At 33.9% G+C, this 26,201-nt stretch overlaps 4 protein-coding genes across 10 annotated transcripts; 2 read left to right on the top strand and 2 right to left on the bottom strand.

Moving 5' to 3' along the window:
• LOC133290605 (uncharacterized) lies at positions 1–4,196 on the top strand. Its single transcript, XM_061488716.1, has 2 exons — positions 1–126; positions 2,121–4,196. The coding sequence occupies exon 2, from the start codon at positions 2,141–2,143 to the stop codon at positions 4,094–4,096; it is 1,956 nt and encodes a 651-aa protein (XP_061344700.1). The 5' UTR covers positions 1–126; positions 2,121–2,140; the 3' UTR covers positions 4,097–4,196.
• Positions 4,197–5,769: 1,573 nt separating this feature from the next.
• Positions 5,770–12,503, top strand: LOC133290604 (uncharacterized). Of its 5 annotated transcripts, none has more exons than XM_061488715.1 (14): positions 5,770–6,135; positions 6,276–6,316; positions 6,727–6,819; positions 7,092–7,166; positions 7,563–7,612; positions 8,053–8,142; positions 8,296–8,352; positions 8,775–8,844; positions 9,412–9,513; positions 9,580–9,627; positions 10,848–11,000; positions 11,129–11,213; positions 11,852–11,980; positions 12,176–12,503. In XM_061488715.1, exons 1-14 carry the CDS (start codon positions 5,826–5,828, stop codon positions 12,328–12,330), a joined length of 1,458 nt encoding a protein of 485 aa, XP_061344699.1. In that variant the 5' UTR covers positions 5,770–5,825; the 3' UTR covers positions 12,331–12,503. The 5 variants fall into 5 exon arrangements, with proteins under 5 accessions (XP_061344699.1, XP_061344698.1, XP_061344695.1 ...); XM_061488714.1 differs by having other exon boundaries at positions 12,167–12,503; XM_061488711.1 differs by having other exon boundaries at positions 12,149–12,501.
• A 1,976-nt stretch (positions 12,504–14,479) lies between these two features.
• LOC133290602 (probable E3 ubiquitin-protein ligase RHC1A) lies at positions 14,480–17,094 on the bottom strand. Of its 2 annotated transcripts, none has more exons than XM_061488706.1 (2): positions 17,071–17,094; positions 14,480–15,697 (listed from the first exon to the last, which is right to left on the bottom strand). In XM_061488706.1, the coding sequence occupies exon 2, from the start codon at positions 15,660–15,662 to the stop codon at positions 14,667–14,669; it is 996 nt and encodes a 331-aa protein (XP_061344690.1). In that variant the 5' UTR covers positions 15,663–15,697; positions 17,071–17,094; the 3' UTR covers positions 14,480–14,666. The 2 variants fall into 2 exon arrangements, with proteins under 2 accessions (XP_061344690.1, XP_061344689.1); XM_061488705.1 differs by having other exon boundaries at positions 16,970–17,092.
• A 4,101-nt stretch (positions 17,095–21,195) lies between these two features.
• On the bottom strand, positions 21,196–25,890 carry LOC133290601 (elongation factor 1-beta 2). 2 transcript variants are annotated; one of them, XM_061488704.1, is made up of 6 exons: positions 25,708–25,890; positions 25,475–25,591; positions 25,267–25,336; positions 22,100–22,217; positions 21,716–21,829; positions 21,196–21,615 (listed from the first exon to the last, which is right to left on the bottom strand). In XM_061488704.1, the coding sequence occupies exons 1-6, from the start codon at positions 25,791–25,793 to the stop codon at positions 21,452–21,454; spliced, it is 669 nt and encodes a 222-aa protein (XP_061344688.1). In that variant the 5' UTR covers positions 25,794–25,890; the 3' UTR covers positions 21,196–21,451. The 2 variants fall into 2 exon arrangements, with proteins under 2 accessions (XP_061344688.1, XP_061344687.1); XM_061488703.1 differs by having other exon boundaries at positions 21,202–21,615; positions 25,264–25,336; positions 25,708–25,888.
• Positions 25,891–26,201: the final 311 nt, after the last annotated feature.

Genomic DNA, 26,201 nt, shown 5'->3' with positions numbered 1-26,201 from the left:
CCTAATTCTGCCAAATTCAGTTTCAGCCTCGAAAAACCTATCTCTCTCTCTTTCTCTCTTTAACGTTTTTGCCATTCAACAGCGATCGCTCCATCATCATCAACGTTCCTTTCTCTGACACCTGAGGTTTGTTCTTGTTCTTCATATTCTTCCTCTGTTTCTCAATTTTCCCTCTTTTGGTTTTTTTCCCCCTTTTAATCTCAAATATTCTGTTGCTACGTTGTTGATTGTGTCGGGGAGGAATAAACCGCGTGTTTGGTTTTGGGTGTGGTGCAATCGTGGAAGGAAGTCGGTGATTCGAATTCCTCATTTCGCTTTTTACGGAATTGGGAATTTGGGGTCTGTTTGGATTGGTGAAGGATAAATGTAATGGATCCTTGAGAGGGAATCGCGTGAGACTCGTGATGATCCTCGAGAGGGATTGCGGTTTTTCAATCTCGAATTTGATGTGTATTAGGTTTATTTGTATCGAGCACCCTTTGGCAATATGTTTGTTTTTGCCATGAAGTGGGAATTTTTCTTTGTTTGGATATACATATCATATTTTGGGGGAATTGTGGTATCATGGTTGATTCCCAATTTTTGATTTTTTTGTTAGACTGATTCGTGTGAAAATTTGGGAAAGAGTCATAATGGCCTTCTGGAAGAATGTTAAATTTTGTTTGAGTTAAGATTATAAGGATTGGCGTCTATGTCCATCTGCAAAAGATCATTTTCTATATTTACTATGTTGATTAATTTAGAAGGGAACACTGGCACAACAGTTGGTGCTGTTGGCATTGGACTCGGAGGTCACCAGTTCCCTGGTTCGATTCATGTAATTTGCATATGCAAGGTGAGGCTGCCTATTATGGACCCACACAATGGGTCCGACCCTTCTTTCAACCTCGTGCATAGTGTGGGGGCTATAGCACCATACTGCTCTACTATGTTCATTAATTTAGAAGTAGAATGGTGGAAAATGGTAGTATTTAGTCTTGCAGTTGATAATCTCTTGCAGTTGATAATCTGTGTAAAGAACCTTGGGATACACTACCCCAAAAGCTAGCTTAAAGGGTGGGAGTGTCCAAGGCCTTATAAACTCCACATTAGTTGCACATACAACCAAGGTGGGACTATATATCTCAACACGCCCTCTCACACAAGAGCCCATTGGGCTTGAAGAGTGGACAATGCAACAGGCCCAGCCTACCTGTGCTAAGAAACGCCACAAGAGAAAGTGGGGGGCGGCGAGGCTCTGATACCATGTAAAAAACCTTGAGATACACCACCCCAAAAGCTAGCTCAAAGGGTGAGAGTGCCCAAGGCCTTATAAACTCCACATTGGTTGCACATACAACCAATGTGGGACTATATATCTCAACAATCTGAAAATATGGGCTTTTTACATTCTCATGTTGTTTGTTCTTTATATTCTTTCTCTTTACTTTTTATTTTATTGTTTAAATCTCAATATTGTACTATACTTGATTGAAGCGCTGTAGACGTGTGAAAAGTGGTTCTGGATTTTGTAATACCTGTGCTATCAATTTCATATTTTCAATAATCGTTTAGAAAACATCAACTTGTGTTGTGCCTCCTTCTGGTCAAATGGAGGCTAAACCTTCTCAATTTTGATGCTGTGCCATGCCCATTGTTTTTGGAGAGAGAGATACCTTTTTGTTGTCAGATGGGTTATTTTTAATTTTTGAAATCCCTAATTCTCATTAAAAGGACCAGAGATTGCATGCACATAAATGAAGCTAGACTTCATTGGTAACAGACAGACCTTGAGTGATTAATTTTTTTTTTTAATCTATTAAAATGTAAAAGGAGGAAATCCTCCTCCCTAATTCTTTTTCATTTGCCTTGTTCACTTTCTTTTTGCCCTTGTTCATTTTTTTTTGTCCTTAGTAGTTTATTTATTATCCTTCAAACTAGGGAATGGAATTTTCATTTGCTTTATTATCGACAAGTTTCTCCAACTTGTAAGTGCTTACTTGTTTGCCAACAGAAATACATGAGGGTACTGATGTGAACAGATTTATTTATTTATGGGAGCACATGTGAACAGAATGTTATTTGGTAGTAGAAAATAATGTACTAAAAGTCTAAAACTTGTTTTCTTTAAATTGTTGTAGGGCTATTGCATTCTAAGGAGATGTCTCCTGCATCCCGGTCCAAGTCTAAAGACAAAAAGGCAAATAAGGAAGCTCAGAAGGCTTCTGCAAAGCCTGCAGGATCTGGTAATGCAGTACCTGTTATTCCCGCAAGTGCATACAACCCATTATTAGGAACATTCCATACTCTGGAAACATCACCAACAGCTTCTACCTCACCCATACATTCTAATGGTCGTTTTCGGAACATAGATGAGACAGATGAACATCCTGGAAGCTCAGTGGTAACTGGTGTTGAGTATGACTCTGTTTCTAATAATGATAGTTGGTCTGGTGAGTCTGAAGATCAAAAAGATAAAACTTCTAATCCTCCCGTCCGACTGGAATCAGTACCAGGAGCTGATAATGACAAGCGAGAGAAAATACGCCAGAAGAATGAGAAAAAACATCAGCGGCAGAAGGAAAGGCGAGCACAAGAGTTGCATGAGCGGTGCAGTGGTTATCTTATGTCAAGGAAACTTGAGGCACTTGCTCAACAGCTTGTAGCAATGGGATTTTCTCATGAACGGGCAACAATGGCACTGATATTGAACGAAGGTAGGGTGGAGGAATCAGTAGCATGGCTGTTTGAAGGTGGTGAAGAAGCAGATAATCACAAGGATAAAAACATAGGTAGGAGCAATTTGAAAATTGACATATCAGAAGAACTTGCTCGGATTGCAGACTTGGAAACCAGGTATGGTTGCTCAAAACAGGAAGTTGAACGAGTGATAGTTACTTGTGAGGGTGATCTTGAGAAGTCTGCTGAGACCTTGAGAGAATTGAAGCATGATCCTCCATCTGCACCACCAAAGTCAGAGGAAACTGGTGATCCTCCTATTATTAACAATGGCAAGCAGTCAGTAGTTGTGAGTCAGAGCTCAAGGCCGCAAACAAAATCTCTTCCTTCTCCGAATCAACCCAAAAGAGATGAAAAGGATTTTAACTATACAAAGGCAGGGCTTACGATTGGAGTACCCTCAGAAACTAGTAATAGAAATATGCAACCTCTAAAGAAAATCCCGCCTAAGTCTGAATGGGCAAAGCCACAACAGGCTACCATTCCAGCTGACAAAAGGTGGCCAAGTTCAGGTTCTAATCCTTCAGTTTCTTATTCATTGGCATCACCTTTGCAGGTGTCACCCCTACCTGCTAAGACTGAATCTCGCTATATATCTGTTGGAGGTGATTATAAGAACCTTCAACCTGGAGTAGCTAGAGAACCGGTAATCGTGATGCAGCGGCCCCAAACTGTAAATGCAAAGCAGGTTCCAGCCACAAGCATGAGTTCATCGCCTCCTGGAATAGCTGCCAGTTGGTATCCAAGTAACAGTGTAGAAGCTATGAGGTCTAATGGCTTTATATCTCACGCCCCTAGCACTAGAAGCCTCAGTTCAAACTATCTCAATTCTAATCAAATGTACCAACAACTTCAGTATCAACCTCAACAACAGTTTGTCGCTGGCATTAGCAATTCAGTAGATCCACAAGCAACCAACCGAGGGAATGGCATTTGGAATAGAACCGGTGCATCTCCAACGCTTGCTGCTGCTTCTTCTCTTGGACTCTTTTCCGGGCTAGGATCAGCAGCCACATCTGGGGCATCTTCTCCTGTAGACTGGAACACTGGTGGGTCAATGCAGTTCGATTATACCAACATAGACTGGTCCCTGGATAGAGGTATATCTTCACCAAGGTCAAATGCTTTATGGCTAGGACTTTCACCTTTTTCAAATCGTAGTACTCATATGTATGACTCAAATGCTTCTGGAGTTGTTGCTCAACCGTCAATGAGATCAGTATCTAATGGGAACGTTGTTCCCATGCCTGGATTGCAAGATGGTGGGGTAGCTTCTGCCGAAACATCTGCCGCTGGTTCTCGGGAGTGGAGTTCTCCATTTGAAGGGAAAGATCTTTTTAGTTTACCGAGACAGTTTGTTTCTTCTCCTTCTCTGTAGAATGAGACGAGAGAAAGTGAATGAATAAAATGAAAGAAAGACCGAAATGTGTGTGTGGATTTGATGTTGGTTCTAATGATTCTACAGTTGATGATTATTGGTGGTAATGGGAGTAAGCATCTAAAAATACTTTGCACACATGCACATTAACATTCACACTCGCTACTCATCCACTAACAACCCGGTACTTTTTTTTGAGTAAGCTGCAGCCACTGTTCTCTTAGTTTTTATTGATTTGTTTTGTGGCTGCAGCAATGTTATTTTTATATTAGAATATAGGTCTAACTGCATTAATGAAAAACAGGCATATTACTGGATTAATTTATAATTTGGCGAGATATTAAAAACAGTTAAGTGAATAATAAACGTTAAAAAAATTGTAAGAATTAAAAGAATGGATGACCAACATCTAATGTTGAAGCTTCTTTAGGCTAACCATCTACAACAACCGTATAGATGGGTTTGCTCTGCGATTGCTCTAGTGGTTTAACTTAAATCGATATGGATCCGTTTAAAACCTTTACTCAAGTCATATAGATGGTTGCTTTGACGAGTAATACCATCTTGTTATCAAAGGTCACGTTTGGATTGAATTTTTATTTTTTTAAGAAATCAGCCGAAGCCACTTATCCGATCATAACTGGTCTCAATCCCGAATTCTTGTTTGCTTATGTCTATTTGTCGAGTTTTTCAGCCAAGTATATATATATATGATGCCATCTATCAAATATCAAAATTGTCACATAAGTTCTCTTAAAAGCACTTCGTTGGAATGTTAACAAGGTCAACGTTTTTTACATATTCTTCCTGTACTGAAGCCGAAACTGACATCGGATTTTTTTTTTTTTCATCCTTAGCAAATCAAGTTATTATTATAACATTCTTTTTTTCTGTCCTTTTATCTTTTTTTAAATAACTTCTAATGCATTGTTTGAGCTCTCTAACTGCAAAATAATGCCAAACCTTTTTGCCAAGTGAACGCATTGATACAGAAACATTAATAAAATTGTAATCATAAAGTACAGATTCCAAATCATTATACACATCTTCCGTCTTGTTGGTTTTTGTCAAGTAAACAATTATATAAAGTATACAATTCTGCTTGTGTAATCAGCAACCATGGTTCTGTCTCTAACCACCTGTTTCTCTGAAACTGAAACTTTTGACTTATAACTGAATAACCAATTTGGTCTTAATTGAAAATGGATGTTTTGTATTCAAACATAAAAAAAAAATAAAAATGGATGTTTTTGGAATAACTCCGAGAAGCGGGGAAGAAATGGTTAACGCAAAGAAAATGAGAGGAAACCATGGATAACTGTTAGGTTGGTTACTTTGAGGTTGGAGCTTCAGCAAACTACTAACTGATTCTAAATTAAATCAATTATAAATATAGTTTTCCTTTTTATACTTATCCACTCTACAAAACTTGATATATTTTGCCGTAAGTTTTTATTTCTAACAATTTCTAGAAGTTATTTGGCTTTAAATTGAAAATGACTTCATTGCACAACTAGGGCCTTGTGTGTTTGACAACACATTATTATTATTACTATTATTATTATTGACTATGGCCCACATTATCTCTATGGAACTAGAGGTGGATAGTGTTTCATTGTTGTCAGTAACAGTTAAACTTACAGCTTTAATAACCATTGCATGGACATGTTTTTTATTCGAATTTGCCACTCCAAAAAGAATGTTCAATTGATGTAGAAAAACATATAAAATGTTGATGTTGTCTTCTTCTTCTTCTTCTTCTTCTTCTTCTCCTTTCTTCCACGTTCCAACTCATGTGATACAACCAAGAAAGCAGCAGCAGCTACAATTATGGAAGGTTCCTCCATTTCACCAAACCACTCTTCAATCCAGCTTATTAACTTGTGTGTATCTTCCTTGTTCTTTGAGGAGAAACCTCCACAAATGCTTCTTAGAGAGGCAGTCCCAATCTGCTCAAGAAGAAGAAGAACAACAACAAGCATTTGAATTTGAACGCTTGTTCTCAAACCTTAACCAAGCCACTTTGAAGAGGGAACCTGGTTTTTTCATTTGCACACCTCTTTTCTCTTCTGTTTATATTTGCAATTGTGAAGTCTGAAAATTCCTTCCCCTTTTATTGTTATCTTTCTTCAGAGTAAAATTATTCATTTTTTTTTTTTCATTGTGTTAATATTGTCAGGAAGCTTATCTAGTGCAATTTTCCTGGTTGCAGGCACCACGGTGCGCCAGTTTTGCTCTTTCTTTTTCTTTTATGCAAAATTTTGTATTGGTCTTCAAACCAGTTTATTAAATAAAAAGGGAAACAAATGAACAACTTTACCAATACTCTAGTTTAGTTATTACATTAAAATTATGAGCATAGTATTAATTACTAGGTTTGAACAATGGTTATCAAATATCAGTCTTCATGTAAATGGTAAGATATGCCCTATGTTTTGAAGATAATTCAAGGTGAGACTGCTCACATGGGAAGCTTAGAATATCTTTCCTCATTGTTATATTTTATTATTCCATATTCATTGCTGCAAAACTTATGACTACTTTTCCCTTTTTGATGATTGTTTTTGTGTGTATTGATTCAAGCATTATTTATCGCCATTATTTCCCTCAAATGCAAAGAAATATCACAGGTGGGTGCAGGGATCCTTGCAATTCCTGCAGTGACACAAGAAGCAGGCTTTTTAGCATCTGCAGTTACTTGCATTCTTTGTTGGATATTCATGGTAATAATCATTGTCTATTATGCATCATTTCCAAATAATAAAACTCAATATTGAGAGAGGAATCGCATGTCCTACCTAAATAGTACCAAGATTTGTCATGGCAGCAATGCTAACTAAATTAGATTTCACAAGCTTCCAATGTTACTGTTACAAGCACACAATACTTTATAACCTCAAATTTCTATCAGAAAGTTATGTACCTAGCTAGACTTTACTTTGTTTCACACAAAAAGGAACACACATGATCATATGTCTGATGAGAACTCCGGCAGGTTGTGACAGGTTTGCTCATCGCTGAAGTAAATGTCAGAACCATGTGTGAACTGGGTTCTGGTGGTGTATCACTGGTAACTCATTCTACTGCTAACTCATTCTACTGCTTACTCTTACTTGCTTAATGCTTGCATAGATTTGACAGATGTAAAAGTAAGATTGTTTCTTAACTCCTTAAAGCAAAGATACTACAATCCAGATATATAGTAGCCTGTGTTTGACCACTGCAACCTAATTCCTAAATTATGTCAAATGAATCCCGACTTAGTGAAGGGTTCCTTTTATTATGATTTTGGATATGTATAATATATTTCTTATGAAAGAAAGATGGATATGTAGAAAAGGATGCATGATCTTAGAAATTTTGAAAACTTAAATTTTTGTGTTCTACTGTTGAGTTTTTGTTCTTCTGATTATTTTTAGCTTTCTAATCTACCTGTTTAGGTTATTAGTAACTTGATTAAGTTCAGGTATCAATGGCCAGAAGAACTTTAGGGACAGCAGGGGTTCAAATTTCATGGTAAGTTCGTGAATCATTTTTGTATATTTTATGAATGTGAACTATGGAAATCAACATGCATAATATGGCTTAGAACTCGGGTGCACTATGTCAACATCCTACAATTGATTTAAAAAGGCATTAATTCAGTAGTAAAAAGGAATGCTTTCTCAGTGAGCTGTCTCTTCAATGCTGCAAGAGAGGGTGTGCAGAAGCAGTCAATGCTTTGTAGATATAAAAATACTGACTTAACTACTGCTTTTGTTACTGGCACCACCATATAATTGATTAGATTATTAAGAAACCTTTATTTCTTGTTAGCCTTTCAGTTTTAATTCTTTTATAAATGTATATTAATATATTATTTTAGCTACTTTTCTTAGGGAAGATGTGTTATGATCTCATGTAATTTCATTTCATTATTTAAAAAATATTTAATAATGATTGTCATTTTCTTGCAGTTGGTCATACATATTCATCCATTATGCCCTTCTTGTTGCCTATGTGGCCCGTTCTTCAGATATCTTGACAAATTTTCTTGGCATTCCCATGTACAAGCCACTAACTCTGCCTTAACTAATGCCGAAATTTTTTACTGAAATAATTCCTCCTAGTTTTGTTGTTTTGTTACCCAACTCTATCTTTGGTATTCCAAGTAAACCTTGAAAGCTTGTTGGGGGCTGATACTAGCATTTTGGTCGCAGATGGCTAAGTGCAACTTTATTTTCATTGATTTCTGGAGGCATATGCTTCTTCGGAAGGTTAGTTTAGCTTTCTTCATGCTTTCTTGATCTAAATTTACATACTGTCAAGTTATATCCTTTTATAATATCAAATGATCATCATGAAAGTTAGTAATAAAAAAAACTATTAACATGTCTTGTCTAGTGGGATGAATCTTGCATGCCACAGTTTTTCTATGTTTGTAACTACGTATACATTTGTCATGTGATTCACATGATCTTTTCATGTAAATTTTACTTGCTTGATGTTCCACGTGTAAATTTTCTTCATAATGTAAAAGTATACAGTTACAGATCTCAGTTAATCTTCACAGTATTTAACTTTATGAAAGATCTGTAGATGGCCTATGGAAAACTAACAGAGAAAAAAGAAGAGGAGCTTAAATGAAATATTTAACTTCTTGTAGCTCTAATTGACAAGACTCAATTGGAATCTGTAGCCAGCGCTTTATTGGTGCAGTTAATGGGGTTCTAATATTTGGAATCATCAGCTCTTTTGCAGCTCTTGTGGTAAGATTTTTATGCCAAGAACTATGAATTTTTCTTTAAGTCCTCCATCATTTTACTCTTATTTTTTTGATTGGCCTGGGTGGCAGGGGTGTGAGTTTTTCAAAATGATTTTATTTTTCCAATTCAATTTTCAATTGTAACAAAATTAATTTTTGATTAATCATTTTGACTATTTTACTTCATCTGGTGTATTGTGTCTGAATTAAAATGCTAGTCACACAGATATGCAAGATCGCACAAAATTTTTGTAGGTGGCATGGATAAAAAAACATTAGTTAGACAAGGAGAAGGTTATTCATCTTAAGGTTGCTGCATGAATAAAAAGTTCCTAACGTGTTCCAACTGGGTTAATAAAGCCTAAGAATTTATACACTAAATTTTATTACATGTCCAAAGCACAGATAACAGAAAAGAAACCTGTTTGAAATAAAAGCTTTTCTCTTTCATTCTATAGCACTGCTATATTTCATGCGGTAACAAAGAATTACATGGTTTATAGGACTTGAAACAATTATTTATGAAGTATATTTATTCATGTTGAGACAGAGATTAATTTTTCTATCTTAGGCAGTTGCAAGTGGAGACATTCATTTGGATGCTCTTCTGAAAGCCAACTTCCAAGCGGCTCCTATGAGTATACCCATTATTGCACTCTCATTTGTTTACCAGGTAACATCACTAACCTCCAGTTATTGAAAAATGGACAAGTTTTAACACTTTGATATGCTTATTCAGAATGTGGTACCTGTTCTTTGCACAAATCTTGAAGGAGACTTGTCAAAAGTAAGGTGACAAATCACATCGTCATTCTTTGCTTTAATAACTTTTTTCACTTACCTTTGGAATTTTTCTTATAATAATATTTGTGAAGTTGTTATTTTGATATCTCATTGTTATAATTCTAAAATAATTTGAGAGCAAAATTACAAAAAACTGGGAATATTTTTCCCATCTTAAAAAAGATTTTGTGAAAGTTTTGTAGGTCCTCAGAATTCATAAACTTTTATGGCACTGCTTATGCCTGATCCGTGCTGTCCTGGGATTGAATGGTTAATTTTTTTCTACCATCACCCATGCCTTTAAATTTGAACAAGTGTTTGCTGGTGAAGTCCAAAACCTTATGCCCAACGTGAAAAAGGGTTATGTTTAAAGTGTTCATGAATGAATATATCAAATGTTAGATTTCTCCTTCATAATGGCCAAATCTTTGTTGTTGTGTTGCGTAATATCCTAAGAAGTTTTATATTATTTCATAGGCTTGGTTCTTTAATGCATTTCTTTCTTTCAATGATTTCATGGGCTTGTACAAAGTCAGAAATGAGGTCGATCCTGAGAACTTGGGGTAGCACTCTTCAGCATCTTGTTCTAGGGATAGCTTAGGCTTTCAAACATGTACTAATACATTATAAATGCACATGGAATGTAACACCCGACCGCTTCAAGAATCAATGACTATCCCCACATACTAACACGAGACTTCTCAGTGTGCTTTTTCCTCACTTGCACACTTCCTGGGAATACTTTCCAGGAGGTCACCCATCCCAGAATTACTGCAAGTCAAGCACGCTTAACTATGGAGTTCTTCCGTTATGGTCTACCGAAAAGTAGATGCATCTTGTTAGTATAGGTAGTACCAATTAATTCTTATAAGCTATTCCCAAACTGTGCAGTCTCATACTTGCACAGTCTTTGGAATCTCTTTCTTTCGGGTATCGATTCGATTCATTCATGTAACTCCCTGCTAGAAGCCTGCCAGGAGCCGCTCCTAGTCCATGCCCTTTCGCACCGGCGATCACTCTCCGCCCTCGTCAGCGCTCGGGATGTTACATGGAACACCATGCATAATATTGTGATTTTGAGAATGTCTCGACTTCCTTCAAATGAATCTAGTTATCTATGTTTCTGTCCTCTTATACACTAGGGAATGCTCCGGGTGATATCTCTTCTAATATTTGTTGGATTGCCTACTTGAAGTTTTCTAGAGCTTTAAATAAAATCATCAGGTTTTTTCTTGCAGGACTGCAATAATCCTAGGCACTGGTATACCTCTTTCTCTGTTTCTCATCTGGGATGCTGTTATCCTGGGAACTATCAGTGACAATGTAATGGGTCTAGATCCATTACAACAATTGCGATCTACAAATGGAACAGTTGGAGTAAGTTTTATGACAGACTCCAGTATTTTTGAGACACAACTGCATTAGAGATACAAAATTTCCTGCAGTATTTTGATGACAATATTTTTTTCTTAATTTTTTTTCTCCTCCTCCTCCAAACTCTGCAGCCTATAGTTGAGGTGTTCTCACTTCTAGCAATTGCTACATCTTACATTGGATTTGTTTTGGGTTTGTCAGACTTTCTTGCAGATTGTAAGTGTTGTGTTTTTCATTGTCTTTCTTGTCTTTAGATTAAAAGCTAATACTGAAATCTGATTGAATTAATTGATGATTCAATGTAGCTTATACCTCTTTGTATGTTTCACCATACAAGTATACTTCACATTAGAAAGACTAGCAATTGACATGAATCTACTTTGAATTTTCTAAATACTAAGGGGGCGTTTGGTAGAAGAGAAATTTTTTTTTATCCAAGAATCGCGATTTTCAAGAATATGATGGGAAGATGAGACTCTCTGGAAATGTTACCAAAAAAGTGTTTGGTAGACTGAAATATTCTCAGAAATATTGGGTTAATTTTCTTAATGCTATGTTTAGTTGTATTAGATTTTCCCTTGCCATAAAAATCCTAGAATACCACCCCCTGAATGGTATTTTTAAAAAAATTTACACACAAAATAAAATTCCGGGAAAATCAGATTCCCGGAAAATTTTTAAAAAACTTGTACCGAACATGGATAAATATGATTACCAATCTCAGTTTTTCGAGAATCCTAAAAAATGCCTACGCCCCTAAATGACTTTCCAAGTATTCAGATTTCGTCATTTGTTGGTATGTTATAAAAAATATCTGAATGATACCTATATTGCTTCATTGTGTTGATTTTCAGTGCTGAAACTCCCAACAGGCCAGAACAGACCTCTGCCATATATACTGACTCTATGTCCACCACTAATACTATCATTGTTAGACCCAGAAATATTTTTTAAAGCCTTGGACTTTGCTGGAACATATGGAGGTATAGCTAAAATATCTGCCTCTGCATGTGCTAAACTAATTGCTCTTTATTTTCATTATCATTTTATTTGTAATACAATAAACATATGTAAATGCATAGTTATTTCTTGAAAATTAATTTTGACATAGCAAGTTTTTCTCATTGTTTCATTTCATGTAACTGAGATAGTGTTGGTGCTTTTCGGAGTTGTTCCAGCTGCAATGTCCTGGTCTGATAGGTACTCAAATTCATCTCCATCTGCGAAACTACCTGACCTAGTTCCAGGAGGGAGGATAACCCTACTACTCGTGCTTGGGGGTTCAGGATGTGTAGTTCTTTCTGAATTAATTGAGAACTTGCAGCACCTTTGAAAAATCCATATGGCTATTTTCTTTCACTCTTTTGTTTCTGTTTTTAATTATTATTGAAGCATATTTTACTGTGTAAGGTTAAGGATGCACTTTGGAGAAAAGGGTCGTGTATATATTATTCCATTTTGTTCCTTTGGACCCTCAAACCATATTCCTGTGCAGTGTTTTGTTTGACTTTTAAAGTTTTAACTCTCTTCAATTTGTGTTCTTGAGGTAAAAAGGTTACCATAGTCTTTCAAACACATAATTACAACCCAAAATGAAGAAGAGTAACAATAAATAAACACACGAATGTGACATAGTACTTTGGTTTTTTCTATATGCAATTGGGGCTGGGCGTAAGCTTCCAATGATGACAGCTAATTATTAAGTGCATTTCAAATTGGCATAAGTCTAGTTTGTTGTATAAGTACTCAAATCCTTAACTGTTTTTTTTTTTCTTGAATTCACTTTTTCCCTACTATATAAAGTAAATTTCCAAGGGTTGTGAAGAGATTGTGAACCGTCCATTTTTCCTCCAATAATAGATTGTGTCTTGTTAGACCGTAATAGAACAAAACATGTGAGCTTCATCTTGCCCTTGATGCAAAAGACCACACTGCCGAGGCTCATTGGATTTGAATCTTCCTTGGAACACAGTATTACAGGGAGTTTCATCCAAGGTCTTCAAAATTAGGAAAGGAAAGGAAAGGAAAAAAAATCAAGGTAGGGCTAACTACACTCACTTTTGATGAGGTTAGGGCTCATTATAAGGACAATATTCTTGTTTGAAAAATTACATCAGTATCTCTTTTTTAATACATTGCTCTAACAATCTGATAATTTTCTTTATTTAAGTATATATATATATATATATATATATATATATATATATATATATATATATATTTCCTTATTATATGTATGGACCTTACACAAAATCTCATTGAAAATAACAAAATAAGATAAGTAGGTGTAATTTCCAAAACAAAAAGAGTGTTAATGTAATAAATGCTAACTTCAAGAGAAATCAATGTAATTACTCCAAATTAAAATGGTTCGACTGAGTAGAAGAAATTGTTACATATTTGTTCAGTTAGAGCACGAAGTTGATGAAATGTCACAATCTTTGTGAATTCATTTCAAACTATCATGAAAATAAAATGAAAACGAAAAATCTGAGTCTAAATAAATAACTTTAACAGTCTTAAAATCTATGTTCTTCCTAAATATCAATGAGCAAACTATAAAAATAACCATGACTTAGCAACTCAATTAGTAGTGATACATATTTTTTGAATGCCTAATGATGTGGGAAATCTTATCCTTTACCAGGCTAATCATCACTCTACTTTGCCTATATGCTTGTTTTAACGCATTAAAAAAAACACATACTAATTTTTTTTGTTTACTTTTCATTAAAAAAAAAAAAATACTATTTTCACGTGGGGGAAAAGAGTTTGCGGAACAACGAAACCCCAGGAAAGCAACATAAAATTGGAACAATAGCCTAGCATAAAAAAATTCCTGAGTAGTCTCCAAAATGCATCTTGATATGCGATCCTTCTTGTTTGTTTATATTTTGCGCAACAGATGGACAAGCAATACAACCTTTAGTGCCAGAAAATGATGCTGCTTGTGACACCTTGTCATACTAATTAACGCATGCATGCCAACAAGGTCCCTCCTTTGTTTTTATTTTTAGTATATGACAGACAAAATCACAAAAGGCAAGAGTCAAGAGTCTATCATCAAAGGTTGGACCCCACTAGATGTTTTTGATGTTGTCCCTTATCACTTATCTCATTCATTCTACAAGAAGGGCACGACTCTAGGCTACATTAACACAGTCAAATGATGTTACTAGTCCTGATGTTCAATAACAAACTAAATAAAATTTCCATGTATCGTAATTTTCTAGTTGATGGGTTTTACATAATCATGCTACCCAACAGAAAGAGGGTAATTAGCTTGACATCATTCTCAAGTGCACTCACTCCATATAAGCTTTCATATTTCAAAGCACCACACACAGGAAACCAAAGACTTATAATAATGCAAGTCAATTTGCAGAAGGCTTCACTCATTAAAAGCTTCATCTAACAGCCCCTTAAAGGAACAAAACACATTATGCAGAAAGAAACAATCAAAATGTATGATGACAGGTGAAAATTTAAAAGAGATTCAACTTACCAAGCAATTGCATTTACAAAGATTTTAACAAACTTCTATCCTCCATCTTCCTCCCATGAGATTAAGTTCAAAATACAATCTTAAGAAACTCTTTCCTTCTCATTGTAAATTACAAGCATTATTAGATAGCTAATTATTCTTATCCAGGAGAAGAAATGAAGCTTTTAGTGATTAAAGGGCCATCCACTATATCTTGTTCCATTATTCTGGTCAGAAGAGGTTGAAGAGCTGCTTCCCCCAGTCTCAGCATAATGATTACTGTTTGAACTAGAAGAACGGAATGGCCACAAAAATGATAGTGGATTTCTCCTTCCGTGGTTTTGATTGCTATTATCCCTGCTGCTGGAGCTATCATTGCCACCACTGCTGTTGGCATTTCTTGCAGCCAAAGTTCGACTACTGCAAGCACTAACCTGTCCTTGAGGTGGCAGCTCAACACGGCAAACAGGACATGAGTTATGCTGAACCAACCAAGGAACAATGCAGTCAGAATGGTAAAAATGGTTGCATGGCATCTCTCTGGCTTCAGAGCCCAGTTCAAATCTTTCTTTACAAACTGGACAGTGTGAATCTGATCGAAGATGTGCCTGTGTGATCTGAATAGTAGGCATCGCATCAATTGAAGAACGAGTGGCGGGGGGTGGACCGTGCCTATCATTCATGGTGAGTTGATCAATAAGTTCTTCCAGTCCAGGGCCCATAAAGAAGTCACTAAAATCACCGCGTCTGGGACCACTTCTTGGGCTGCCATTAGACAAGCTGAATCCAGGAACTTGACCATGAAATATTAAATAAGGACCAGAACTATAAACACCCCAACTCTGTTCAGGAACTGGGGCAGAACCAGACCTCCCTCTAATATCAAAGTCTGGGTGTCTTCCAGCCATTCTGTGCCTCATGAAATTATCAACAGGGTTCCTAACCCTTTGTCTCGGGTCAGAACCTCTCCGCCCCATAAAAGCATTTATAGCATCCAAAATGTCAGGAAATTGATGAAACTCTCCCAGCTGTGATGAAGTGGTATGTTGGGGTTCATTTCCTTGCAACTCATTAAGTTCTTGTACAAACCCATCATCACAGATAGGGCAAACAACATCTCCCACGTCAAGCACAATTGGCTGCCTGCATGAATAACACCAGTGTGTTGCTACACTTGACATTCTTTCTCTTTAACTAGACTTCTAAGCTGCAAAATCTGCACCAAAATTCAACTTCCCTTTTGCATCAAATACATATTCAGAAACAAAAACAATTAATAGATCAAAAAATATTTATCAATAAATGAAATAAGCGTTGAAGAAACAATATGCCTATTCGCTATGCTAGTGTTGATATGTATAACCTAACTAGGAGTAACTTAGTAACACAGAGAGACCGGAACAGGTTATCTCCAATTATTTTGAACAACCAAAGGGACCAAAATAAGATCACATCTTTCTTTTAACCAGAACTTTAATCTTGCCACCAGATTAGAGGGCCTCATAACAAGAAAAGAAGAGATGGCTTTGTTATTTTCTGTAATAAAGTAAAGAAAGCTTTGATTGTGTTGCATGCGAATGACAGCAAAATATTCCTACCTAGCACGTAAAATCTTAAAAAATGACACCTTAGTTTCCAACCAATGGCAAATCAAGACTACTACAAATAGGGTAGCTGCTACTACAAAGTTAACCATATCTTTGGATCAAAATCAAATCATGAGACACAAACAAAATTGACAATAAATACAAAATCACAAAATGCAAAACATTAATAGAAATTGAATGAATCCATCAAACTAGTCAAGGTTTTAAATTGCAGACAGCAATACGGCTGCAACATCTCAGTTGCAGTGGCCACCGCAACCGCATCAGACTGAAATTGCTGGCTGCAGTTGTGGTGGCTGCCACAACCTCATGAGGCGGTACCTGCGGACCGCATTGGCCACCATTGATCCGCAACGCAACCACAATATAAAGCACTGACCAAATGCCAAATATCATGTCTAAAATTGCCTAACACAACAATTGCAATGATACATTTTATTTGCTATCAGACAAGAGCTATATTTTCGTCCATCAGCACAACAAAGAACAGTTCAGGAATCAGGCCCAACAGTTACAGAAGGGGGGCAAAGTTCTCTGCATATTCATCCTAATAGACCAATTGAAATGAAATCAAATTTTCTCTAAAAATAGAAGAATTTTTTTTACAAAACTCATGCATGAAGCAAGGAGAACTTATCATCAATCATGATCTGTAGATAAAAATCATAACAAAACCCCCACCAAAAATTAAGATTAAGAAGAAATCATAGCAATCAAAGCACAATTTTTTTTCAAATGGGGTTTCAATAAACCAATACCCATTTCCTCCAAGGACCAGATTAAGCTCAAAATCATACAGAACTGACTAAAAATAAGTCTAAAGAGCTAAAATTTTGGCAGGACAAGGCTGAAAGGTTCATGATTCATCAGAGTGAACTTACCAAAGGAAATAGCAAGAATTCAGAACCGAGTACCGTGAGATTCTGAACCTGAGAGAGAGAGTAAGAGAAAGAAAAGGTTGAGAGAGGAAGAGAGAGAAAACCTGTTGTGCTTTTGAGGTTGTTCCACTGAGATAAAAAAAGTCTTCTGATTTTCACCACTTCAGATATTATATGACCCTTTCTTTCTTTTTTATAATAAAATAAAATAAACAACTTTAAAGATAATGGAAATTCCAACAGAGACTTTCTTAGTAATTTCTATATAATTAATAAGTAAAAAAACTAGTATGATGGAGCGGAAAAAATGATACTGGAAGAGTAATTCGAAAGATAAATTGGTTGAGAAGAGTAAAAAAAACAAAACAAAACCTAGTCTCATATTGTTAAGAATAGTTCTCTTTCTTACATACTCATCGATTTTCATATTATTTTTCTTCTTTTTTATAAATAAATGAACTCCACCACATGATTATGTTTATGATAAAAGAGAAGATATATCATGCAATATGAGATTAATAAAGTCCAAATAATAATAGAACACGCTTTCTCATGTAGTTTTCCAGTTTTGGAAGTTACCTCTAAATTTACCCCAACGCTCAATGAAATTTCGGCAAAAAGAAAGAGAGAATACCTAATTATTCTCATCATGAGTCATTCAGTGTGATTTTAATTACATTTTAAGTACAATAACATTATAATTTTTGTAAAATATGATTCGTTTGCCGTTTATAGTATGATTTTTATTATGAATTTAGGAAAAATATTTCTGCACTTAATGCAGATAAGTTATCTGCATTTATTTTCAAAACGACGTCGTTTTGGTATTGAAATCTTAAAACATTTAAAATATAAAGATTATTATGACTCTGAAATAAATTAAAATTACAAAACACTATGATTTCTGCCCCAAAACGACATCGTATTGGGCTTACTGCAGATAACTTATCTGCAGTAACTACAGAAAAAATGAACCCATGAATTTATCAGTTTTTTTATTACTCATATATTTCTAAACATTGATATAATAATTTTCTATAATATTAGTTATTTATTAAAATATATTGCTCAGTCACTGCAATGGAATTAAAATGTGAGTTCTATTAAAAAAATCAGGGTTATGCTAAAGAAGTGGTAGTAGTAAGCGGTATAGGCTGTTTGGATTGAACCATATGAGATTAGCCTGTTTGGATCCTCTTATTTTTAAGCTAGAAGCTACTTATAAGCTAAAGCTAAAAAAAAGAGCTTAAAAAAATAAGCTAAAAGCTGTTTGGAAATTACATAAAAGTTTTAGCTTAAAAATTACTTAAAAGCACATATTTCAAGAAAATTATCTCTTTCTATCTTTATCACTCTTTATTTTAAAAAAAAGCACACAATTCAAGAAAAACAGATAAGAGCTTAAAAAAAAGCTCCTCCTAGGAGCTTTTAATTTTCAGCTTTTTTCTTCATTATAAAAAAAAGAGCTTTTCGTTATAAGAGCTTTTCCCAAAACCTGTTTGGCCTAGCTTATGCTTATAAGTAGCTTGTAGCTTAAAAAAGAGAGGATCCAAACAGGCACTAAATCACTGTCTTTTTTTTGGTATAATTGGGAATATAATTTTTAATGGGATGATCAATGTCATAACCCCCATGCAACAATATTTTTTATATTATTTTTTTATTTTTTATATAATTTAATCACTGATGCAATTTAATTGATAGATTATTACTATTATTAATTACAATAATAACAATTCGAAATCAATACTAATTATGAATTCTTATTAGTTTTCAGATCTTTGTCTAGACTGAGATGAGTAAATCTATTATTAGAAATGTTGTGTAAATTCATTAATTGATTATAATTAATGTACATAAAATTTTCATCAATGCATTGATTATAATTAATTTGTAATTAATTAATTCATTATAATTGATGGGAAAAAGGAAAATTCATTTTCAATTAATTAATAAATCCATACAATATTTTTAAATCATATTATAATAAAAATACAATGTTTAAATATATATATATATATGTAGAAGTATTTGAAGTCAGTAAATATAGAAAAGTGAGTATTTTATAGTAAAGAAAAAGAAAATATTTTTTAAAAGGAATATGGATAAATCCAATTGCCCTGGCACTCAATAGATTATATCATGTGGCACAATTTAGTTGATCCATATTGTTTTTACATTAAATGAAAAAAATAAAATAAAAAAATTATTGTCTACCAAAAAAAAAAAAATTTATTACTAGGGGGTGGCAACACTGACCCCATTAGAAATTATATTTCCCAACAACATGAAAGGAGAGAAAAGACTGTAATTTGATCTTAAATGGCCAATCAGCCAAGCGGTATAACATAAAACATAAGAAAGATATTAATAATAAGTTTCTAATATTTTTTATTTTTTATTTCTGGTTAATTTTTTGTGCTAACTCTATTAAAAAAAACAATAAGCTTAAGTTATATAATTAGATATTTCATCTAGTAATTAAAAAATATTAAAAGGAGGACATCAAATGATATATTTCTTATTATACTATTAAACTCATATATGTTTTAAGAGGTAAGATTCTTTGACATCTCATCTGAGAGTTATTAGATCAAAAAAAAATTTACGACTCTGATTTGCAAGCATGTGACATCATTAATTTTTTTTTATCTAACAATTTTCAGATGAAATATCAAATTTTAAATTTGACACTGATGTGAAATATCTTACCTCATATTTCAAAAATAATTTAAAATTTTTCTTGCCATATAGGAAAGACGGAGCACAGATCATTGACGTTAAGGGTATCATAAGTGGATATACCCACCCACATAGGAAGGGAAGGGCCTTGGATCATTGAAGTAGAAAAGTGCGATTTAGTCTGTGAAACCACGACAAGGTGATGATGTGCTGTAATTGGATTCCCAACCAACTCTATGTCAATGTCACCCATTAATATATGAAGTGTCCGGACTTTTGATTTAGACATTTGTTTGACCTTTTACAATGTGCATCACTAATTTTATAAGGTATGCATCATTGTTTCTATAATTTCATATAGTATTGTATGAAATTAAGAGTTGAAAAATTGTTTTTAATGTTTTTTTATCTATGATCTATAAAATAGTATCTATATTCCCATCCCTATGTGTCACAATACAGCCCTCCGTTTCATGTATGGCTGCTCTGCTCTAATCCAGGCAACTTCTTTTACCAAACAAACAGACCATTTACAGGTTTATATAAAGTTTATGATACAGTAATTCTTTTGTAATAAGAAAATGCATTTTGTTTTCGAATCGTTCAGTTAAAAAAATAAACTTAAGAGTAAATATCTTTTTTAGTCCCTGTCAATATCTACGAAGTCTTTTTTAGTTCCTGGCAATAAAAAAGAACCAAATTGGTCCCTGAAATTACAAAAAAAGGGGCCATGTTAGTCCTTATGTCAACTCCCAAATATGTAGAGTGACCCTTTTCTTATACTTTCAGGGACCAATTTTATTGCCAGGTACTGAAAAAGACTTCGTAGATATTGCCAGGGACTAAAAAGGGTGTTTACTCTAAACTTAATTATAAAGGGTAAGAGAAATAAATATTATAGAACAAATGCACATATATATATATATATATATATATATATATATATAATTATATTTTCTAATAATTAGTTACATTTTAATGAAATTACCAAGCAATTTTTGTTAAATTTTAGTTTCATAAAACATTAATATAACTTAATATAAATATTTTATTTACATGAAAAATATACTAAAATTTTTTCCATGACAAATTTCATAAAATATATAAATAAATCCGAAAGTCAAGTTAAAATTTTCTAATCAATTCTAAAGATAGCAAATATAAAGCACCATTTCTTTTTTTTTTTTCTTTTTTTTTGGTCGACATAAAGCACCATTTCAATCATGATTTAACGGTGCAATTCTTTTTTTATTTCTTTGAGCATCAAGAAAATTATAAAAGTAGAAAACAAAATGATTGACTTATCATAATTAAAATAATTATTTTTGTCCGTCTTGAATGAATCTTACTCTCTTGCACATCAACATTATTCCTTTTGTCCGTTTTCCATGATTCTAACTCTCTTGCACATCCACATTATCAAGAGTGAACGTGTTAGCTGATCAACAAAGTAACAAGATATAGTTGTTGTGATAGCTATAGCAGTAACCGGCAATGATGATTGTGTGGTGGTGTTACCCCACAATTTTGTATCATAGGTGGTTGCATTCTATGAAGCTAAGGTCAGCAAATACTATGTTGCTTTCGAGAATGACAAGGCACCGAAAAGAGAATCACTAAATTATGCTCCCAAACCACAATTGACTTCAGGGATGGTTAATCCCACAAATCTACTAAACGTTTTTACAAAAATAACATTAGAAGTTGCACAATAATCACGCTTAGCTTGTAACAATTCTTGGAACAAAACCACCATTGAAATAGACCAACATGAGCCGCTTGAAAATGGCTAAAGAAGATAACTTAAATTTTGTTGAATGCCACAATGTCACAGCTTTGAACATACTCGTTGCATGGCTCAACTGTCAGATATTCCTCAATGAGGGAGTCCACAGATACAAGGTCATCAACAATAGTCATCATTATCTGCAGCTTCTTGATCCCGTATCCCACTGGAACCAGTTTGGCTGTATCATATGCAACAAACCATTATAGTCACATTGTAATTTATACAATATAAATGCATCAAATATGCATTGAGAAAAGTCCATGAGAATTTTAACATACATGCTCCCCACAATAAACCAGGCATCTCAATGCTACGAACAGCCTCTTCCAGCTTCTTCATGTCTGTCTCATCATCCCAAGGCTTAACATCAAGCAGAACGGAAGACTTACCACCTATAAAATGTCAATTGATGACAGTTTTGTAGCACTTTCAGCAGGAAAATAAGAGAAAAAGTGAAGAAAGTAATCTATAGGAGAGTATATGACAAGTCACCATAGCTTTCAACCTATTATTCTACCACAAAACAAAACAATCCTATCTCCCCCAGAATAACAGGGCGATTTGAGTTGATTAAACAAGTTAAAGGACAACTTTTCTCGATATTTATGGGAAATGCTTTATGTAAAAGAAGTTATAGTAAAGACTCAAAAAAGAAAGCTTACTTTCTTTCTTCTTGGTGGGCTTTTTAGCAGCCTCCCTTTCCTCTGCTGCCTTCTTTTCCTCCTCTGTCTCATCACCAAAGAGATCAAGATCATCATCATCATCTGCCGCAGGAGCATCCTGACAAATTCATATAAATCCCAATGATCAAAATAGCTGAAGTAGTTCGCTTAGTGACTTCAGTACAATTACTAGAACAATTATTTACACTTCATAATAACTTATCAGTATAAAGTCAAAAAACTATATTCTACAGTTCTAGAATGCAAGCACTGCAACCGACAACTATTGGTTCAAGTGATAAAGACTACAGAGCTTACTCCCTTAATCAGATATTTTGAATTCAAGCATGGCAATGAAAAAAATGCTTCCCACGAGATTCACCCCCTACATGGGTCCAACAAAACTTGAATCGGATTAGGCGGACTTCCAATTACGTGGTGGAGAAATAAAATAAATAAATAGAATGCAAGCACTGCCTTCGATAACTTGAATAACTACATCATGACAGCATCAACAGGGGCAATTATAACAACAATTATTTTACATGAGATATACTTCAGAATAACTTGAACAACTATTTCAAGTCAAAAGTAAATAGTACTATACAGATAGTACTATACAGATATAAAATGCATGCACTACCTTAATGTTGCTAACGTATTAGCTAATAACTAAATATATAATGAACATATGAATGTGGTTACAGAACGAAGCTCTATAATTTCTAAAACTGAATATTAAAACGATTCAATTCAAGGGTACGATCAAATGGGCATTAAACCACTTGATGTCAAATTCACATGTTATAACACTAGTTCATAAAAAAGAAAACAGTATCAAAAAAGTTAATTATAGAAATATTTTTTAGAAAAAAAAATAACATGTGTAAAGGGTTGAGGCATGAAGATAACATAATTTTTGTTGAGAAACAAAAAATCGCAAAATTGTTTTTGTTAAGCTGGAATATTTGCAAGTGCCAAAATTGGTGGCTAAGTGTTCTAAAGGCAGAAGAGGGGAGGGGAATTGGAAGCCCAACTCCATTTTAAAAAATTGTTAAAAACTATTTTTGTCTTAGTTTTCAAGTGAAGTCTGATTTCAGTTTACACTATTGCATTTTGTTTTCTCATCCTATTGCTTATCCTATTCTAAAAATAAATAAACTTACAATTGTTGTCTGTTAATTTTGATTTTTAATTCAATCAGTTACTCCTTTTAATTTTTCTTCAAAAGAACTTTTTAAGTTTTCCGAAGCAATGTCTGTTTAATCTTTTAGTAAATTAGTATTAGACAAATTTTATTTTATGCAATTACAAAGTTCTTGTAACATAAAAATATTGGGTCTTAAATACACCCTTTACTACTTGTTGTCGCATTTACTGGGCACATTCTTGCACAATAGTTGGCAAGGCAACAAGAACCATGCATGTGTTGGGGAATACCACATCCCCTTCTGGACATCCTTACATCAATAATTGGGAAAAAGCATTATAACGAAATGCCTGTGGGCATTCTCCATCTCCTCTATCCCAAAACTACCTCACCACTCTCACTACATTTCTCCCAAGTCTTTGCATCTCTTACCTTTCTCACGATAATAAGTCCATAACTGCTCCCCAATACAAGTTTTATAGCCCACAAGAATACACATGGCAATCAACCACTCTCACACTCTTATTAATGTAAGAAATTTTCAAATATCAGTTTCCTATTAAAAACAAATCTTACATACCTTGATATTAACTATCAATAAAAACAGGAAACTAACCATAATTACCAAATCACGAATTGGATCAAACCCAATAGTATGACGACCTTGTACACTCAGTTAAAACTTCTTTTTACAAACATATCATTTTTTTCGAATACAACAATTGAGCACACATATAAATAGAATAAAATATGAATATTATTCGGATGATAAATGACATACCATGTTACTATAGATAGAGTGTGGTTAGAGTTTTATTAGCATTTGTTAGAGATTAGTTATATTAGTTTGCTTGGTCATCAAACTAACTCCACTAGTCTCTAATTGATACTAAGCAAACTCAAAGCATACTCTAATGTGAACAATAGAAAATAATTCAGAAATTTACTTCATTGTAACATTTTCTCTCATAACAAACTTGACTCATTCATGCAATGCCCGCGAAATAATTTTTCTATAAATTTTTATCCATCTCACAAATGAAGTCAGTTTGAGGGGAAATTTTTTGATTAAGTCAGTTTGAGCCAACCTAACAGAGTCTATTTTGGTAAATAATGTTTGAAGTAAAGAATTCACATTAAAAAGCCCCTTTATTTCTAAACATTTTCCTCTTTATGACATTATAAAAGGAAACTTCACATTCATGTATTTTTGCCTGTGTTTCTTTTTATGTATGCTTCTACTCATTTTTAACTTTTAATATTGATCATGTGAAGCATCCTCTTGGCATGCTAAATTCAAAACTATCACCAATGATAAGATTAATTGGAAAAAAAATAAAAAAAATAAAAAAATATGATATTAAGAAAAAAAATCGTTTAGAAATTCATGCAAAAACCTTAAATTTGTTTTGTACTAATAATAATAGAAGGCAAAAGCACTTGACTGTTATCAATTATGATTATTGTTTTCCACTTTCTCATATAGCTTAAATACAACTACCACAGCAATGATTTACCATTCACAATAACTTAATAACTGTATAAAGTCAAAAAGTCTATATTCTACGATTCTAGAATGCAAGCACGGTCTTCAATGTTGATATCTCAGCTGAATTTGTTTTTCGTAGTAAGCACACCATAACAGGTACAATTACACCAAAATTTATCTTGCATGAGGCGTAGTTCAAAATAATTTAAGTAACTATCTTGTGTCTAAGGTGAACTACGTTATTATATAACAATTTTAGAATTCATGCACTGCCTTCAATGTACGCCAAAATAATATACACAGACATATGAATATGGTAACAAAATGAAGCTCTATTCTTTCTAAAAATGAATGCCAAAATATATTCAATTCAGGGTCCACCCAAACCGAATGGACATAACCGATTTGGTTCTAAATTCACATTTTATTATAAGCAAATTATGGAAATTTATTTTTTTAAAAAGAAAATAACAGAAACAATAAACATAAAGTAACCAAAAAAATAAAATTAAGGCAGATGCATACCGCTTTTGCAGGTGCAGCTTCAGCTGGAGCAGATTTCCCACTGAATTTTACCCCTTGAGCATTCCCAGGGAAGCTACTCATATAAATTTGAAATTTCAAAAAAAAAAAAGTTTCAAAATTAGCAAAATAAAAAAATAAAAAAATAAAATGAAACCCATATTTGAAAGCGCCAACAAGAGGAAAAGAAATGAGAGAGGAAGAAAGAACAAACCTTGCAGCAAGATTTGAGGAGACAACATCGTACCAGTTGGCAGCATTGGGAAATGAGTCACCTGGCTTTTCCAAAACAGCTGCATACACTTTGATATCATCCTTTGTCAATTGATCCCTGAAAGTGAAAACCCACAATAGGTATTGAATCACCCAAATCTCAGAAACAACAAAAAATTGTTTTTTTAAATAAATAAATAAATAAAAAAGTAATTGAGAGGATGTTAGTGTTACTCAGAAATATAGGTCTTCCCAGAAAGGAATTCATCGAGGGATTTGAGACCCCCCTCGGTGTGTAGATCTGAGAAGGTAATAGCCATTTGTGTTTTGTGGAGTTAAGAGACTTCGAGTGGTGATGGAGTGGGGAGAGTGAACAAAGATAGAAGGAGAAAGGTGGTCATGTTCAATCAATAATTGATATTTATATTATGCACAAACCCTAAGATAAGTCCCCCACCTTGAATTCAGTCTCACCTTAGGGGAAAAAAAAGTAAAATTTATTAATATAAAACTGCCCAAAAAATAAAACACAGAGGCAATGGTAGAGTTCTTTTTTTACTTCAATAATATTATCTTTGAAATTTTGGAAATATTTTTATTTTCAAATATATTATTGTAATTGATTTATTATTATTGTTTTTTCCCCTCAATGTGACTTTTAAAAATAATTAGGAGGCGACGTCAAGAAGAATTGATATATTGATTCTTCAAACTTTATCATTGTAAAT

Source organism: Gastrolobium bilobum, unplaced genomic scaffold (genome assembly GCF_033153095.1).
Source record: "Gastrolobium bilobum isolate Gb01-03AN ecotype WA unplaced genomic scaffold, APGP_CSIRO_Gbil_v1 utg29588, whole genome shotgun sequence".
Taxonomy (NCBI): domain Eukaryota; kingdom Viridiplantae; phylum Streptophyta; class Magnoliopsida; order Fabales; family Fabaceae; genus Gastrolobium; species Gastrolobium bilobum.
Note: the sequence above shows the minus strand (reverse complement) of the source record. Positions and strands in the feature narration are given on the sequence as shown.